This window comes from Bos mutus, chromosome 18 (genome assembly GCF_027580195.1).
Source record: "Bos mutus isolate GX-2022 chromosome 18, NWIPB_WYAK_1.1, whole genome shotgun sequence".
In the NCBI taxonomy this organism is placed as follows: Eukaryota; Metazoa; Chordata; class Mammalia; order Artiodactyla; family Bovidae; genus Bos; species Bos mutus.
Window position 1 is genome coordinate 52,951,499 of NC_091634.1, and position 19,821 is coordinate 52,971,319.

The 19,821-nt window shown below is 44.3% G+C and overlaps 1 protein-coding gene across 2 annotated transcripts in view; it reads right to left on the bottom strand.

The window, feature by feature from the left end:
* The window catches only part of CDH13 (cadherin 13), a 1,011,871-nt gene that overhangs the window by 461,365 nt on the left and 530,685 nt on the right, over positions 1-19,821 (bottom strand). For both annotated transcript variants that reach the window (XM_070388650.1, XM_070388651.1), the window contains one exon: positions 4,791-4,943. In XM_070388650.1, coding sequence (XP_070244751.1) covers positions 4,791-4,943 — 153 coding nt within the window. The remainder of the gene's footprint in view (positions 1-4,790; positions 4,944-19,821) is intronic.

Consider the following 19,821-nt stretch of genomic DNA (forward strand, 5'->3'; position numbering starts at 1 on the left):
TTGTTGGGACGTGTTAGCATCTTGCAAGTAAACAGCATTTACCTTTAAAATGAATGACAACAACAACACTGAAGCAATTGTAATGGCAATCCAGTCACCCACATGCTCTCTGCTTTTTAAACTTGCAGGAGGGGAAAGTAAAACACGGGAATTGGAGACCTCGGATTCTGCTCTTTGAAGAAGCAGGTTTGCGACCAACTGCAATAACCACCAGGGACGTGATGGATCCAACTGCACTAGTAAGACAGTAAATCATTTCTCAATAGCTGCTTGAAATGAACCAGATTTGCAACACTGTTGTGCCCGAAGTGTGTTAAGAAGAGAGGAACCCAGTTCTCATAAAATCCAGAAATAGGAGAGACAGGAAGAGACAGGAAGACAGGAAGAAAACAGGACAAAGTCTGGATTGAAGAGCGAATGGCACTGGGGGGAACCGGGCATTAGAAACTGGGCCATTGCGAGACTGGTGAAGGGAGGCTCAAGCCCAGACCACTGTTCGCCACTAGCACACACGGTCCTGAACAGGAGTAAACCAAGCCACACAATGAACGTGGCACAGCTCCCGGAAATATCACCTATACACAAACAAAGCCTAGGCATTAAAGTGAGAGCCACGTGAGGGCAGGGAACCCGGTGTGTCTGGTTTCCCATTCCATTCCTCCCCTGCTGGTCTTCAGTGAAATACATGTAGAATGAATGACTCAATGAATTAGATCACATGCCGTGGAGTACATTATGAAATTACAAATAAAGTCAAGATTATCTAAGAGAAGTTCACAGTTGAGATGAGAAGTCTGGGCCACAACTCACAACTCCAGAGACCATGGAGCTTTCATTCACCTCCTGTGCTTTCCCCATGACTAATTCTCACATATGCTGAGACCATGCTTACTATGTTCCTGGTACTCCTTCAAATGCTTGACATGCATTAACTCCTTCAGCCCCTTCATCCTATGAGATCATTATTATTATTGTTCCCATTTCACAGATGAGAAAATTGAGGCAGATTGCCTGCTCAAGCTCCCATAGCTAGTTGTAAAAACTGTGCTTTAATTCAGCCAACATGGCTACATGCAAAACTATGTTTTTAACTGTTATAGGCTACCTGACCTCACTTTAAGGAAAAATATGAGAATCTCTGTGCCACAGACCAGACTTTATTTTACTAGCTGTCTGCAATTATTAGTTAACAAAAACTAGTAACTTTATCTTTTATAATCATTGAAAGTACTAGTAACTATCCCCATTTTATGGATGAGAATCACAAGATCAGAGAAGGTAAGTGGGTTGCCCAAGAGCACACAGCTCACTAAGTAGCGGTGCCGAGGCTTGAACACTTTTCTGATTCCAGAGCCACTGATATTAATCACTATTATCATTTAGATAAAGGATTCCCTGGTGGCTCAGATGGTAAAGCGTCTGTCTGCAATGCAGGAGACCTGGGTTTGATCCCTGGGTTGGGAAGATCCCCTGGAGAAGGAAATGGCAATCCATTCCAGTATTCTTGCCTGGGAAATCCCATGGATGGAGGAGCCTGGTGGGCTACAGTCCATGGGGTCACACAGAACCAAACATGACTGAGCGTCTTCACTTTCATCATTTAGATAGAACTAAAAATGAGCTAATTGAAAAAAAAAAGAAAGGTGGGATTTTCATTCAACCCTCCTCTGGATACCCTATGAGCATTAGAAAAGGGCTGTCGTCTCCCTGTGGATGCAGCTCTGAACGCAGTGTGGCTTTTGGAGAATAAGCAGGGGGCTGAGTCAGGCCTTTCTCATCCTTCAGCCATCCCCCTCCCCCTTGTGCAGTGAGACCCTGCACAGCCATACCCGACAGCCCTGCGCTCAGCTTGTGGAAGCCAGAGGAAAGAGACGCCTCATGAATCAAAAATTCTCCTTAAAGAAGTCTCTGACTGGGACCCTTGACAACATCAAAACCAAGCCACTTGACTGACCAAAGGCCACCTTCTCATCACTCCCGATTAGTCCTTGAATGTTGGTGTTCGAGTTTTCCCCGTGGTGACTGCCCTAAGGTATCTTTCCCTCACTGTCCCTGGTGATCAAGGTCACTGCCATCTAAGGAGAATACTCACACTGAGGTGGGCCCTTGTTTATGGAAACCCAGAAATCTCTCTAGGAATGTGGAATGTTGACTTTTTTGAAACCAATTTTGGATCCCAGAAACAACAGCCAGGATCAGTCAGCCAAGCATGCACCTACACTCTCACTCAGCTCTTACTAGCTCCTAAGGGGTCACTTTAAAAGGGGATCGTTCAGCCTCTCATTTACCAATTCTTACTCCTGGCAACCAGCTTTTTCCAGTTTCTCTGATTCATGCTGGTCCTATTTCCAGGCTACAGAACTCTCCCAAGAAGACTTCTGCCCCTTTATTCTTTGTCTTGTACCCCTTCCATCTCCTAGGAAATTCTAGAGCTCAGCTTCCTCCAGGAATCTCTCTTTAATACTTAAAAGAGGGGCAGAAAATGCTATGATGTTTGATTCCTGTGAGGATAGAAGGGAAAACCCACAAGTCTGTTGTCTATGTCAACCTTCTCACAGTTGAAGGCAGGAAACTGATGTTAAAAACTTGTGGAACTTAACAGAAAAATTAAATCATCTTATAGGAAGAAAATGAGTAAGAGCAGCTTTAATTTACCGAGTGCTTGCTAGGTGCTGGGCATCGTGCTAAGAATTTGTAAAGATAATTGTCTTCCATTTCATACAATCCTTAGACATCCTGGTACTATCCCCACTTTGTGGAAGAGAATCACAAGATCCTAGAGAGGGTGAATGGGTCGCCCAAGATAAAAGCAGCACAGTCAACAGCAGTGCTGAGACCTGAATGGCAATTTGCTGACCCCAGAGCTCTGTATCACTGTGCTATGAAACTATGAAATGTATCATGTCTTGAGTTCCTTGTGTCTGAAAAGTAATAGATATTCCCACGATAGGCAGGGGGAAGAAGAAGGGATTTACCAACAGTCTGCCGCTGGCTTGTCCTGCAGCGGCTGGACACTGACAGCTGCCAGGTCACCTGTGGTCACCGGCAAGTCTGGCTGGACCTGGGAATTTCAGAGGGTGCCAACATTCAATTTCTACAACAACCAGATTCCCCAAGGGTGTACACTGAAGATGCACCAGTCACCCTTTGGTGTCCTCTGACAGATGGTACGCCCTGCAGATGCTCATGGCATCTGCCTTTTGGTGATACTTCTGAGAGGGAGGTCCTCCCAGGACTGGGGACCCTGGACCACACTGCTCAGCATGAGGCTGGATGGGCCTCCCCCACGCCCCCAACTGCCCTATATTTGTCCAGCATTTCGATGCCTCAAGTGCGATCCTCACTGGAAAACCACAGCACTCCTGTTGGTAGGTAGGCAAGTGCTATCTGCATTTTATGGACAAGAACCTGAGTACTGACACCTACATGGTCTTCCCAAGGTCAGTATCTTGCTGTAACAGAGGAGGCTACACCCAGGGGATCAATTCCCCAGCCAGAGCACTTGACTGTCCAGTGTAATGTCCCTCCACCCTCTGTCCTTAGGAAAGGAGGGAAGAGGAGGTCATGTTGTTGAGGTGGAATTGGGATGCTCTTACATGGTGTTTTGATGAAGATGAATGCCAAGTCCAGGCCCAGAAACTGGCCCCTCCACCTTCCCCGAATCTAATGCAGGGAGATGCACGTGTGATGGGCAACGGCCTGGAAAGCAGACACTGGTGGCTGGGCCTTGCTCCCAAGTACCTGCTTCCAGCTCAGTGCACTGCATCCTGCTGGAGCCTTCCCTGAAAATGGCTTGGAATTCTGTCTCATTCCTCAAAAAATGGAGCTACTACCCCCAGAGGCTTGGTCCTTAACACAGCTGTGAGAATGGGATTCTTGGGGGTGTGGCAGAGAGGGGATAGGAGGGACCCATAGCCTACGTAAGATTTGATGCTCTCCCAATATCTTCATGCAGCTACTTTGCTCTCTGAATCTTGAATGGGTGTCAACTTCTGAAACTATCTTTTACAAATAGGCTTTTGTTTTTCCATATAAAAGCAAAGCAAGTGCATTGTAGAAAAATCACAAAGAAAAAACCAGAAAATATCAGTAACACCAAATACAGCCACTAAGACTTTGGTTTTCCTCTATCATGCTTCTTCACAAACACGTACCCATCGCGATACGTGTAAACACTCCGTCTGTAATGAGGACACCATATGTGCTGGTGTGTCTGTTTCATTCAGTATCTTGAAAATCTCCCATGTAACTAGAACTTCTTCAAAAATATTTTAAACGGTTGTAGAAAGCTTCCTTGCAAAATTGTGCCATAGTTTAACCATTATATATTGCTGAATATTTAGCAACTGTTTCCATTTTAAGGTTTTTGTCCTGCTATAACATCATTGTACAAAAAGCTGACTGAATTCCTCCCTATTTCCTTAGGATGGGTTTATCTAAGTAGAATGAGCAGGTCCAAGGGTTTATTCTTTTTACAGCGCTTCATTATCAAGCTGGTTTCTGGAAAACCAACATTAACGTAGAGTTTCTGACCTCCTCTGAGATCCCCCAGGGGCCCCTTCTTGGTTTTTCATGCCCAAAGTTTTACGCAAACCCGGAGGGCTCTGCTGATGAGACAGGGGCCCTCATTGCTGCTTGTCAGGGTTCAATGCCACTCGGCTCCCACAGAGACACACTTAAAGCCATGCAGCCCCGGGTTGATGAAGCACAGAAATAATGAGCTCAGTGGGAGGAAAGCAGTCTGTGAAAGACACGTCTCCGTGTGGAGGGTGGGCACCAGGGGTACTCACTTGATAGGTAGCGATGGTTTCTCTGTCCAAGTTCCGTGTCACAGAGACACTACCCGTGTTCTCATTGATTCTGAAAATTCCTTTAGGCTCTTGATCCACTCCCTTTCCAGTGAGCCGGAACTTGGACCCTTCCGGTCTGTCACTATCGACTACCTGGTCAGAGAAACAGAGCGACATTTACGATTCTGGCTGGAAAACACGGAGAAAGCACAGTGCTCACACACCGCAGTGACCAGTCCACCAGTCACAGGGGCCAATGCAGAGGCGCTGGATGAACTTGACTACAGCAGCATCACCAAAACTAGGCTCATCGGCTTAACACCTTTCATCCTAACATGAAAATCTGCAGTTTTCAGCTGGGAGAGCATACCAGCCCTGGGGTGACATTTAGTGATGGATCTGGGAGGCAAGTAACTTCATGAACTTCAAGGTTGGACATTTATATTATCTTTAATTCCTAGGAAGCAGACTTTTTCCTACAAGTAAGACCAAATAAGCAATGGAGAACACTGGACAGTGCTATACTAGGCAGGCATCAATCAGGATTCTAGGTGTTTACATGGGTCCAGTCACCAGCAGCACCGCCTACACCCTTGCTTCTACCAGGTATTCAATACCAGGCAGGGTGCTGAGAAGGCATTTTACATGCATTTTTAAAAAAGCTCTGACAACAATGCTGGGGGCAGGGAACATTATTATTCATACTTAATGAATGAAATCAATGAGACTCAGAGAGATTAAGCAAGTTTGCCACAGTCACAGTTATTAAAGAAACAAGGAGGGTATTCAGAAACCATCTTCCATGTCTCTAGAGGCACAGCTCTGCAACATCGCTGTGTCTGGATTTACTTCAAGGGAATTCCCTATTGGTAGTCAGCCTTGATTAGACATTTAAAGAATAAATTGAAAAGGTAAAGATACAGGAAGGCAATTCCAGGCAGACAGAGCAACATAGACAGGCAACAGGCAGGTGAGAGAGCTTAGAAAATTCAGAATGGCTTGAGAAGAGGTGAGGTTGAGAGGTATATTAGGAGCCAAACTATGTTGCTTTGTTTTGATGTCATCTGAAAGTATCCAACTAAAGAGAAAACCATTATTTGCATAGGTTAGTTCTAAAGTTCTACCAAGTATTCATGTATATGTAATATCCATTTTCCATTGATATCTGCAAACAAATTTGATTATAACATTTTAAAGGCCACAAACATAATAGACATTCAGAACATACAGATAAAAGAAAGCTAATACTGATCTGGCTGTCATCAGTTTACAACTAAACAGGTACCTATTGGGCTGTGGTCAACTGAGCTTGGAGGGTTTGGGTGGCTGAACCAGAAACGTGAGTTCTAGTGGAATGAGGAAGAGCTGTGGTGGTGGGGGCGGGGGGTGCGTTTCCGGGACCACCATGCCTGCAATTCTGATGGCTGCCACCAGGTGGCAGTGGAGCCTAAGGCAGCATGAGCCTTGTGCTAAGGCTCCTCTGCCAGGACTGGTGGAGTAGGAGCACAGTCCATATGGCAGTACAGGTTTTTCTTTTTTTTTTCCCCTGATTTAAGATATTCTTTATTAAAATACACTGAGTGTTCTGATTAAACATCAATTACCTCTGTTTGCATTTTTAAATTAACAGAAAATATCATCCAAAGCAAGACTAAAAATAAGGTATGCGATATCTTCTGATGAAAAGAATTTTCACTGTCACTGCTTGACTAGATTTAATCCAAATGACATTATCCCCACTGCTTGGAAGCTCCACGAGGTCAACAGCCTCAGCATATCGGGCTCGCCACTGGATCCCAGTGCCTGGCAAAGTTCCTGGCATACAGTGGAACCAAGGCCAATATCTGTTTAATGAGGAGCTCAGTGATTAGACAAACATATGTCCCCATCCTGGCTCGGCCAATGATCAGCCTGTGGCCTTGAACGTCATCCTTTGCCTCTTTGGCTCTTGATTTCCTTATCTGTAAAATGAGGATAATGCCACTTATTTCCCAGGGTTGGATGAGATAGCATGTGCAAAATACACCCCTGGCACATAGAAGGGGCTCAATAAACCAGAGTTAATAATGAGAGTATTAAGATGAGACATGGGTTCGATCCCTGATCTGGGGAGATCCTCTGGAGTAGGAGACGGCAACCCACTCCAGTATCCTTGCCTGGAAAATCCTGTTGATGGAGGAGCCTGACAGGCTACAGTCCACGGGGTTGCAAAGAGTTGGAGACGACTAAGGGACTGAACAACGACAAGAAATGATGCTGCTGTTAATAGGTAAGACTGACACCTCCAGGCGTAAACACCACTTAGCTACAATACTCAAAAAATCCCTTTCTAAGGGAGCACATTTCCTTTTCAAACACAAAACTCACACAAGTCTCTGGTTGCAGGAGAGAAGTGTTCTGGAGGAAGATTTACTGTGGGAATGGGCCAATTCCGTTTCTTTATCTCTTACATATTTGCCGTCGTTCCCTTCCCCCTCTTACCACTTTGGCCCAAATATGGATTAAAACCTCTTCCTTTTGCTACCCTATACATGAACTGGTCCTCTCCAAAGACTTCTGTTGGAAAAAAACGCTGGATCTCTTTGCTATCTCCCTTCCAGACTTATTTTAAACACAAAACACTATTAGGAACTCTTAAAAACCTGTTTTCTAGAATGCCAGTAGAGCAAAGTTGGCATTTCTCTAAGTTCCACACTTCCATGAGTTTCAAAGGCACTCCAAGGCTTGGAGAAACCATGGAGAATAAAGCATGGAAGTGGGTGTCATTCTCCAGGGAAAAGATGGGAGTCTGGGCTCAATTTAGATTTAGGAACCACCCACCAGCTCTCCGGCTTCTTAGTCCCCAGCTGGGGCTTCAGAGAGACCCTGGCCCACTCCAGCCTGAGCTAGAGAGATAGGAGATATGCAGTGGCCACAAAGGAGACCTCAGCCACACACCAAAGCAAGTCAGGTGGGTTTCCAGACGACCTTTATTATACTAGGTAAACTCCTAAGATTTGTCCAAGTGCTACGCAGGGCTGTGGTCCCTAAGGCTGTGGTCCTTTTCCTGGTGTTTAAAGTGATGGAATGTAAGAAATCCAGTGCATTCCTGCCCAGAACAATCCTGCCATGAGTCTCTGCTCCTGCAGCAGCTGTTAACACCCATTATACCACATAGGAGGGCTTCACAATTAGCTGGTATTTCCTATTATTCTCTGTAATTCAACACTTCTTTTCACAGTGGGATTTCTTTTTCCCCTTATTCTCTGAGTTGGAATGAAAAAAATAGCTAGTGATGAGAAAGAACTTGGACCCTGGGTGCCAACTCTCTGAGAAGCGTGTGTAAATAGCACACAGGTCCTGCTGCATACCTGGGCAAAGCCACTTCTCTGGCAGCAGCAGGGGTCGCTGGCATGCCAGCTGTACTGGGAGTAGGGGGCATGGCTCAGGCGGGACCAGAGTCCTCTGCACCCTGCGAGGGGCAGGAAATGCAGGGGCTTGGAGCAGCCAGTGCTGCTTGCTCTGAGTTTCAAAGGGCATCCTCATTGCCTACTTCCTACAGAGCGTGGCACATTACAAAGCCAGAGCCCCCTAGGAAGCCCATTCCCACATCCATTCTCTGCTGCAAGGGGCCAATGATACCAAGTCGTATGTGTTTTAAAGATACTCTGTGAATGTATATACACATTTATGTACTCATAGACTATATAGCAATTTTGAATATTTTTACATTGAGAGGATCATTTTGTATCAGTTCAGTTCAGTCGCTCAGTTGCATCCCTTTGCGACCCCGTGGACTGCAGCCCGCCAGGCCTCCCTGTCCGTCACCAACTCCCGGAGTTTATTCAAATTCACATCCATTGAGTCGGTGATGCCATCCAGGCATCTCACCCTTTGTCATTCCCTTCTCCTCCCACCTTCAGTCTTTCCTGGCATCAGGGTCTTTTCCAATGAGTCAGTTCTTCCCATCAGGTGGCCAAAGTATTGGAGTTTCACTTCAGCATCAGTCCTCCCAATGAATATTCAGGACTGATTTCCTTTAGGATGGACTGGTTGGATCTCCTAGCTGTCCAACGGACTCTCAAGAGTCTTCTCCAACACCACAGTTCAAAAGCATCAATTCTTTGGCGCTTAGCTTTCTTTATAGTCCAACTCTCATATCCATACATGACCACGGGAAAATAATAGCCTTGACTAGATGGACCTTTGTTGGCCAAGTAATGTCTCTGCTTTTCAATATGCCATTTAGGTTGGTCATAACTTTTCTTCCAAAGAGGAAATGTCTTTTAATTTCATGGCTGCAGTCACCATCTGCAGTGATTTTGGAGCCCAGAAAAATAAAGTCTGTGACTGTTTTCACTGTTTCCCCATCTATTTGCCATGAAGTGATGGGACCGAATGCCATGATCTTAGTTTTCTGAATGTTGAGAACCCCATGAACAGTATCATTTTGTATAGTATTTTATAATTTTTATATTCAGTGTGGTTGGAGGTTATACAAAATATGCAATACTTTATATGTATTATTACATTTGTATGATATAAATATATTTTGTACTTCATAGATAGACAGACACAGACTTTGGGGGGAAGAATAACTTTCCATTTATAGAAACACTGCCTAGATACCATAGAGCTCCCACATACTTTTCATCAATTTCTCCTAATATTCACATCTTTCATAACCATGGAACTTGGTCACAACTGAGAAATTAACATTGACATGCGACTCTTAACTAACCAACCTCCAGATTTTATGTATTCAGATTTCACCACACCAATTTTTCTCCTTCTGTCATTTTTCTGACCCCAAAATCTAACCTGGAACCCTATTACTTTTAGTCAGTGTGTTTGCCTCCCTACGGGTTCAGACTTTTCCTTAATTATGCTGACATCAGTTCCCCCCACTATGGAAAACATATTTGATATATCAAAATGCCATAGTCACCAAGTTCTATATATTCTTTTTAAGACCTTCTAGCCCTGCCCCCTGCCCATCTCCAGTACCTGTAATTTAACTCAGATCCTCACTAAGGTTTTTGACTGTTTTGTTAGGGCCAAGAATGGTGCATGGTACACAGTAAGCTTTCACTAAATATTTGCTTTAAGTAAATGAATATTATGGTAGTCTCCTAACAGGCCTCTATGTTTCTGATTTTCTCTTTTCCCTTCCTGTCCTAATTGCAACCAGAATGGTCATTGCAAAATGCAAACACAAATATGGCCAAAGCAGTTTCCAGATTAAGACTTTCGCTGGTTCCCCATTGCTCCCAGGTTAATTAGCTCAGGGCCCTCCTTGATGGGCCTCCACCTGCTTCTTCAGTTCTCTCTCTTGCCACCACCAACTGTGAGCCACAAGCTTTCTGAATTTTGCCCACTTTCTCTGGACCTGGGTTGGTCGGACTCCTATCTTTCACCCTGTCTGCTGGAGTCCCTCCTGGTCTTCCTGGACTCAGCCCGCTCACTGGAGCTTCTCCTGACCCTCTGCCCCACTCCAAGGAGGCAGCCTCATCTTCTGGTCCCAGCCCTGCTCGCCACTGGGGTCCATTAAGGCACAGAGAGTAGATGGCCCCTGGGTTGGGGGTGGTAATTGTCCCTTGGGCTATTTATTTCTTATTCTTTTAACATTTCCTGGGTTTGGAACATAGAAGACACTTGACTACAGCTTTGAAAAAAATTACAACTTTGTTTGCATGTTTTATATGATCATAAAATGCTTCATAAACTCATAAATTAAAATCTATTGTACTAACTTTTTTGTATGTGTGAAAATGTGGTCACTTTGTCTATGTAATATCAGTATCTTCTCATTTCTCTTTTTCCAAGCCCTCAGGCAGTGGTAACGCCCAGGAATCATTAAGGGACCGAGGACACTCCCCCATCCTAATAACCTGCAAAGGGCCAACCTTGTGTGAAGACCCTCTGAGCAAACACTGCTCATGGTGTGAAGTGGCTCCAACACAGATACCCCAGCGCTTCTTCACTGTCACAGCCAGCTAAATGGATGCTCTAATCCTATGTATGTAGAAAATCAGGAGATACTTATTTTCAAAGGATAGAAGACTCTACATATATAAGCAATATGGTCAAAAGGATAAAAAACTAGAAAATAATCAGACCCCTCACCCACAAATTTTCAAAGGGAAATGAATCACATGTGAACAGTATAGGTCTTTGGGAGATAGAGTTAATAGGGTAATTTTTTTTTTTCCTTCACTTTAGGATACTTTTGACTTCATAAGATGAACCTATATTACTTGCTATACAGTAAAAAATTAACCCCAAAACAAAACAACTTTTTTTAAACATGTAAGACTAATCACTGGAGCTTGGGATATATACTAATTTAGAAGATGTTTTCTGCTCCATATTAAGTAGGAAAAAAACTCATGTATGGCCTTTACCTATAGTTATTAGAAGACATTTGTTTTGTCCAGTAGGTTGGTTCTCTAAGGTGATTTGTAAGCAGCAATTAATTCTCTACTGTGGTTTAGTCCTTGACATGCCTTTGAACTTGAAGATACTTAGCCATTCAGCAATCCAGGCAGCTGTTAGATCCATGCCCTTCTTTCACTCTCACGCTGCTCAATGAGTTTCAACCATTAGGTCATAAATCAACAAGGGGAACTAAGGCAAACCCAATGCCAAGAGTTCCAAAATCCCTGGTGGAGAATCACAGAACCCACGCTCTGGCAATCCACCGAGGTAGGATGAGAAGCAGAGACCCGCAGCACAGACCAGAGGTTCTTGTACCAGCAGGCTGTGCTCACCACCAAATTCAAATGGCTTATGCCCTCCCATGGAGGGGGTTAAAGGTATGGGCAGGATGGAACACTCAGGAAGGAAAAACAAACCCCAGTAACACAGCATGAGGGGAAATCTGAACCCACTATCCTGACCATTTATCAACACTGTCACTGCAGCAGCTTTGATACCCTTCTTTTTAAGAAAGGATTTAAGATTAGGCCTGAACTCAGCTTAATCCACTGAGTTCCACAGAATTCAGTGTTAACTGGAGAAGGGGGTAGGTGAGCTTTATTTTCTGATAGTTACAATCTTTTGGTTACTGTCTATAGTCCATAGAAAAATTTTTAAGGAGAATATTTCTTAATTTACAAGTATTTCCCACATTTAAAATTTTTACTTCCACCTTACCAGAGAATAATGTGGTTTATGAAACTTCTACTCTTGAAGATTTTTAAAAAATTTTTTCACAGCCAAGTACAATGTCATCTTTGCTAAACGATCCGCTGATGCATAGAAAGAATGAATATTCTGCAGCATTATTCATGGTAGCCAAAAAGTGGAAGGAAACCACGTGTTCACCAATGGACAAATGGATGAATAAAATGTGGAACATCCATAAAATGGAATATCGTTACTCAAACTCAAAAATGAGGAGAATTCTAACACATGCTACCATATGGATAAAACTTGAAGACATTATGTTAAGTGAAATAATTCAGCCACAAGAGGACCAATATTATATGTATATTTAAATATACATATTTACATGCATAATTGGCACAATGTGCTCTCACTGTGGGAACTCGGTTTATATTTGTTAATATATTCCAAACTGATAGCACCACTCACTCACCTTGATGGTCTGTTTCTCTGCCGTGATTTTTTTTTTAATTAATTTTTATTGGAGTATTTCCATGACTTTTAATAAGATGCTTCCTTATTGATTACAATTTCCTTTATTATCTCCCTACCTTCTTTCCTTCTATTCACAATATTTATTGACCATTCATGAGTTCCAGAGTGTTTAAGGGTCATAGTTCAATAATCTATGAAGCCCACATTATGCAATATGGGAGATTTGCTAAAAGAAGCCACAGCAGATCAGAGAAAGCAGAAGTCATCTTTGGGTCACTGGGTCACTGTGCCTTGTCTGGGCCCAAAGTCCATTCACTACCTATCGGTATCACACTTCCACGTCTCTTTATTGTCCAAGAGAATAACTGGGATCCTTATATGTCCCTTTCTGAATTTCTGGTTTCTTAGTGCAGACTATGAGTTTCACCCCCTGCTCATTGGGCCCCTTGACTTTGCCTCCTGTGGTTCTACCAAAAATCAAGATGTCCCATACTGCCTTTCCTCCAAAATCAAGATGGTCCTGGTACCTCTGGTGAGAAATCTAGATTTTCTATACCTGCTGTCTCTTTATTTACGAATCAGATTTATAGTAGTGGGGAGTAGTCACCAAGGCTGTTCCTAAATAATCTGCTCCTCTTCTGGGCACATAGTAGGACTATACTTTCGCAGTCAACTAAAGGTGATTGTGGCCACAGGACTTGCTTTAGCCAATGAAGTGAGAGTGAAAGTTACCAAAACACCAGTGCATGTGCCCAATTCACAGTAGAGGCCAAACAATACCAAAACGTCAGAGTCTGGAACAGAGAAATGTTTACTGCAGGACTCTGCAGGGAAACAGGTGGCTCATACCTTAAAAACCCCAAACTGCCTGAAAACTGTCAGCAAAGCCCTTTTATAGCAAAGGTGAGGGTGGGGCATGGTTATTTGTTGCAAACATGTTGGTGTCAGATCTTTTGTTTTTTCTTTTTTAAATTTATTTTTTAGTTAGTGGAAAATTGCTTTACAATGTTGTGTTGGTTTCTGCCATACAACGATGAGAATCATGGTCAGGTAACAACAGTCCTCTAAACTCCCACCAGAACAAATGCTATTCTCTGTTCTGATAAGTACAGGCCGGGTCCCTCAGCACAACTTTCACCCTCCAAGGTCTAGGCCTGGCTGAGAAGAGGGGGTCCCTGAAGGCACTGGTTACCCTGCCCCAAATCATATGCCCGGCACCCAGTCTGGGTCTTCCTGCCAGCGCCCAGGCCTGGCTGAAGAGGCAGATCTCAGCTGGCAGCTCCCTCAGGGCCAGGTCCCCAGACCTGCCGAGCCACCATTGCTGAGGAGCCAGGTGCCCAGGACGCAATTGGCCTCAGGCTCCTCACACCACCCAGTGGGGGCTGGTCCCAGAGATGGCCGCTGCCATTAGGTCACTGAGGCGGGAATGGGGGAGAGGGTCATCGCCACCTCAAGGCTTGGACCCGGTCATCGGGCAGCCTTGGTGAGGGCTCTGAACTCCTGCGGGACACAGCCCCCGGTCTGTTCCCTGGGCCCCCAACTCACCCGCTGCGCGAGGCTGGGATCCGCCTCTCACCTCACTCTTTGTCTGAGGACCACCACTCTGATAACCTTTGACTGAATGTTCCACTAACGGTCGCTCACTAACAATTGCTGGCTTGGGGGAGGAGCCTATTGCAGCACCGACCAATGGCTGAGCGACCATTAATCCTCTTGAGGTAACCATTGGCTGGTAATGGGCTGAGAGGTAATGGTGCTTGCAGCAACAGCAGTGCTAACGGCTGAGCAAGGCGTATTACCACTTCATAGCCTAACTTACCCTGACTAAAGCACAGAGTGCTTAGGACAATCGGGTTTGCAGCTCGGAGCTCACCAACCATGTGGACATACAGGGAGTCGCGTGGTCTCTCAGCCTCCTGCCCTTCCTCTGCCAAATGGGGGAAACCATGCTTATTCTACAAGGGTTATGGTGGATAAGGGTCTGAGAGATATGACAGGCTTAAGTACATAAACATGTTCAAGACTGTAAGGCAATTGTTCATTTTATGATTATTAAATGGTGGTAATGATGGTGACTATGACAGGCAACTGTTTATTGATCGCTAACACTCCACCACACACTGGTCTAAGTAACTTACACACATTAATCATTTAATCCTTACAACAACTCTGTGGGATAGGTAGTGGTGGTAATCCCCACTTTACAGAGAAAGAAACTGAATCACACAGACCTCGCCAAAGTCAGCGAGATAATGGCCTTGCATTTGAACCCAAGTATCTAGAGTCTGTGGCTTTAACCCCGACTCCACACATGGCCGACTGGTCAGAGTGCTGGGTGGTGTGCGCGGGCACAGGAGCATCCGAACCTGGCACTGCCGAAGGTGCTCCTGGTCTGGACTCCTGCTGACATACCCACCCCTGAAGACTAGGAGCACAGATATTCATCTCAGGTCTCTGTCAAAGGCAGAGCCAAGATTAAGGGCTTCTAAGTCTCAATTCCCAGATTTATACTTACCCATGGGGTCACCTGTTCCCTCTGTACATCAAATTCCTGGCAGGAACATGCTCAGAGTTTTGTCATAGTAATGGTGCAATTTGGGGGGTTTGCATGCATTCTGCCATCTAAAAGGATAATACATTAATCATGCCCTTGGGTACTCTTGAAATACACACTCGTAATCTCTTACTAACTTGCCGAACTTTCCTTCCCGGCCACTGCTCTGCTCCTCTCCCTTCCATCAGCTTAGATTTTTATGGTTCCCAAAGAAATATTAAACCAAATATTTATGCACTCATCTGAACCACAGTTCAGAGAAAGCAATGTAACAAAATCAGCATTATGAACCTGGAGCTAGTCCCATTTGGAAGTAATAAACAGGAACAATTGAACAATTTCTCCCTGGAAACATGTGTTGGCTGCCCTTTCACTGAGGATTTCAACGCTTATTCTTATTATTCTTATAATTCAGGGAAAATTTTAATGTTAAATCTGATGCTTGGAAACACAAGCAGTGTCAAACATAAATATACAATTTCAATCATTTTCAACTGAAAGCCTGACATTCTATTCGGCTTTGCATGAGCTTCAGTTAGAAGAACCTGTGCAAACCGAGCTTTCAAGTGTCCCATTCTCTGAAGCAGCTACTCTTGCCCACAATAGGATCACACCTGACTAAAATCTTTCAAGGCCATCCCCCCACACACCATTACTTTCAGGAAAAATTCAGGCTCCCCCAGAAATGCATTCAAGACTGTTTATAGCCTGTTCCCTGCCTTTGTCTTCAGCCTCAAGTGTCACTGTGTCTGTACACATCTCCTCTGCTGCCATTTCCCCAAATTGCCAGGCTTGAAATTACCCATTTCAGCCCTGGGCTTGCCTCTTCTAACCCACAGGCTCCTGTACAAAAGCAGAGCCTGGACAAACACATCATCTCTTTCTTGATCCTGGGGTTGGGACAGGAAGAGATGGAGTCAGTTGGCTGAGGGCTGTGGACCCTTAATGTCTTGTCAGCTTGAAAGCTGAGTCTATGTTTTAGGGAGACCCAATTGGGCCAGAAGTGCAGACCTTGACAAAGAAAACAATCCACTTGGGAAATTAAAAAAGAGAGTAGTGAATAATTTTGTGTATGTGAAGCCAGTTCAGGCTCAAGCATGGTATGTGTTACCACCCTGCATCTGGTGAACAACCCACTTCAGCATGACTTAATCTGATGCCTCAGCCTTGGTCTCCAAATTACACTGGCAGACGGAACTATCACAGTCCCCTTTCCCAGTGGTGGCTGGTGAATGGCTGTAATTCACCAGGACCCTACCAAATGGAACTTGTATGACTCATTCCATCATTGTCTCTCAATTCTTTAATTACATTCATCTCTTCAGAGAAGACTTCCGTGACCACCTTATTAAAAAAGAAAGAAAAACAGTGGCTCCTCCCAACATCATCCTCTATAACCATTTTGGTTTTCTTCACAGAATCATCACCTGACATAGTTATCTGTTTGTTATATTTCTTTACCACTAAAATATATGCTCCATGGTATCCGGGGTTTCTGTTTGTTGTTGTGAACAGTGCATGGTGAATAATAGACACTTAATTACTTAGTAATAAATAAAGAAGTTATGTAAAGGGAAGATGAATGAGAGAGAATTGGTCAGAGAAAAAATAAAATTCTAAAAGATCATAAATCAGTGAAGTTGCACAGCTACCCTGGTTTCAAAATGGCTTATCAGTTTCTGGTCAAGGACCGTCTTTGCTCCTGGGCTTGGGTTCTGAGGGGTGCTCTGGTATCCTCCAAATAAAGTCATCTCCTAATTAAATCATCCCAATGAGACATCCGAATTTAAAAATAGAGCAGTGTGCTCTCTAAACACAGGCCCATGGATGTGATGAGATCAACTTAGGTAAACATCTTTCTTCTTATGGAGCTTCCAACTGCATAAAGTATGGATTTTCCAAAGGAAGTCCAACAAGAGAGAACCATACAAGCTGAGTCATTGAAGACTCTGGCAAAGCATTGTAGAAGATCACAAGCAATGGAAAAATCTTGGTGGGGTTGTGAGAGTGGGCTTCAGGCTCCTCTCAAGTCATGATAACAAATCCTCTAAACAGCCATGGGTCAACATAACTCCCCAGTAACTTCCCTGTGGGTGATGACCCCTAAGCAGATGATGCTGTAGAGTGTCCATCTGAGGGATACATGTGAGGAAGGGACCCGCGAGGAAGTACATTTTTGAGAGAGAAGCCAGGTGGTCTGTTCTCTAGAAGATGAACAAGGTGGAGCCCCTTAAGTGACTAGAATGTAGGAAGATGGGGGTGGGAAGCACAGTTTGGGGTATCATCTAAATACCTGCAGAAAAAGAGATTGGCTTCATTCTGTTGTTTTTGAAAGAGTCGAGATACAGAACAGACAGATTTCAGCTCAAAAGAAGGAACATGTCCAGAGTTTAAAGAGCTTAAGCTGATGGCATGGGCAGCCTGGTGATGGAGAAGGCTGCCATTGGTGCGTTCAAGCTCACACCTCATCTGGTGGATAAGGTAGAGGGTGACCAATATCAGATAGACTCTGAGGTGCTTTCTTACAGCTGCTGCGATTCCTTGAGTTTGAACCCAGAGCAGCTCTGAGCATGTGTGGATCAGCACTCTGTGAGGTAGGCAAGAGATGAGGTGCTGTCCAGGGATCTCTGTTTAAACTGAGCTCAGCTACTCTCTAGACAGTGTATTAAAAAACAGAGATATCACTTTACTGACAAAGGTCCATATAGTCAAAACTATGGTTTTTCCAGTAGTCATGTATGGATGTGAGAGTTGGACCACAAAGAAGGTTGAGCACTGAAGAATTAGTGCTTTTGAATTGTGCTGAAGAAGACTCTTGAGAGTCCCTTGGACAACAAGGAGATCAAATCAGTCAATCATAAAGGCAATCAACCCTGAATATTCATTGGAAGGACTGATGTTGAAGCTGATACCCCAATACTTTGGCCATCTGATGTGAAGAGCCAACTCATTTGAAAAGACCCTGATGCTGGGAAAGATTGAGGGCAGGACGAGAAGGGGACAATAGAGGATGAGACGGTTAGATAGCATCACCAACTCAATGGACGTGAATTTGAGCAAACTGTGGGAGAGAGTGGAGGACAGAGGAGCCTGGTTTGCTGCAGTCCATAGGGTTGCAAAGAGTCATACGTGACTTAGCGACTGAACAACAACAGCCACTCTCTCTCCATCAGGTGGGCAAGGATTCTGTTTCACTCCCCATGCCTCCATTTCTCTAGGTGCTGCATGGTATGTATCATTTCCCCTCTGTGGTTTGATGGCTCTAACATGTCCTTGGGTTTTGACCTTAAGCAAATCTTTTCACCCATCTTTTCCCTCCTAGATAACTGAGGACAAGAGACCCACGCCCCTGAGGTTCTGGTGAGTAGAGTACAGTGGCTGGCACACACCAGGCATTCAATCAATGCCAATGATTCTCTTCTGAACACATCTAGCCACAACACCATGTCAGTATCAGGATGACTTTTAATAATTATAAATTACTAATTTTAATAATTACATGCATTTTTAAAAACCTTTGAGTTGGTTTCCTAGGTAATAGCTGCCTTCATTTGAGATCTTAAAATGCCAGGTACCACACTAGAGCTTTATGTGCATTCTGCCAGGAAGTTAACTATTATTTCTATTTTATAGATGGGGAAAGAGAGACTTAGTAAGGTGAAGTCATCTGTCCAACTGGATTACACAGCTGGCGTGGCGACAGGGTGGGACGGGGACACTTCTGAGACCAGCTTAGCCAAACCAGAACTCCAGGTGTGGGTCTGACGCCAACTCCTGGCTGCTGGGTTCCCCATGGCTCAGCCAGATGCCTCCACAAGGAGCGAGGCTGGTTGTTCCGAGGCCGGGGCTGGATCATGACGGGGCTGGCTGGGCCTTCTTTGTGGGGCTCCTGTTCAACAGACCAGCCGGCTCAGACCCCCACACTGCGTGGCACAGCGGGTTCTCCCTGTTACAGGGCCCAGGGCCCCAGCCCATATGTGCAGATGCACATGCTACAAGATGGAAAATGAATGCCCGCACAGTCCTGGGGCTTTCTGACTTGAAGCCAAACAAATTTACTCAGGCTCATTTGTCAGCTGCCTTAACCCACCTCCCTCCTATCCTAGCTTGTCCCGCCTTCCAAGTTCCTTAGTTGGTACAAGCTTATCACAAAAGTAAATCAAAATGTTCTCAAGAGGAGAAGAAAAGATAAAAGCAAAAAATGCAACATCCCCAAAAGAGAAATATTTTTTATAGTTCCACAACTCTAGCGATTCTGTCTTAAAAAAAAAAATCCATTATTTAATTTTAGTACCATGGAGGTGCTAGTGATGAATAATGACTCCTCTTCTACCTTCTAGTATTTCTAAAATATTAATACTGGTTGGATACCTCTCCTAAGGGGAAGCAGGAGTTGAATCTTTTATAGGCTCCTGAGCCCTATTCACACACTATGCATTTATTCCATTACTACCAATCATACGCTCTGGGCTTTTCAAATTATATCTGCACCAAAGGATGGAGACCACACAGTAGGTGGAAAGGGTAAAATGTGTTGCTAAATAGTTCCTTTCTCATTATTTTCTTCGTCTAAGTCTTTACTCTTTCATTATCCATCGAGACATACCTCTTGACTACACTAGACTTGGGCTGTGAATCATGAATAGAATCTGCAGCGAGGCATCCAACTTCATAGCTGCTTCCCCTTACGTCAGATGCCCATCAAAGCTAACGACAGTTCATTTCATCTGTAGCTGCAAATTGTCCATGTGAAGCTTTGGACACTGAGCCCCAACCTATTTGCTCTTGAGCGTGTCAAGATTTGGTGTCTGAGTGTGTGGCTCGTACACATAGTGTATGTATGTGTGCCTCGCCTATCTTTATACTCAGGGTCAAAGAGAAGAAGAAATAAGGAGC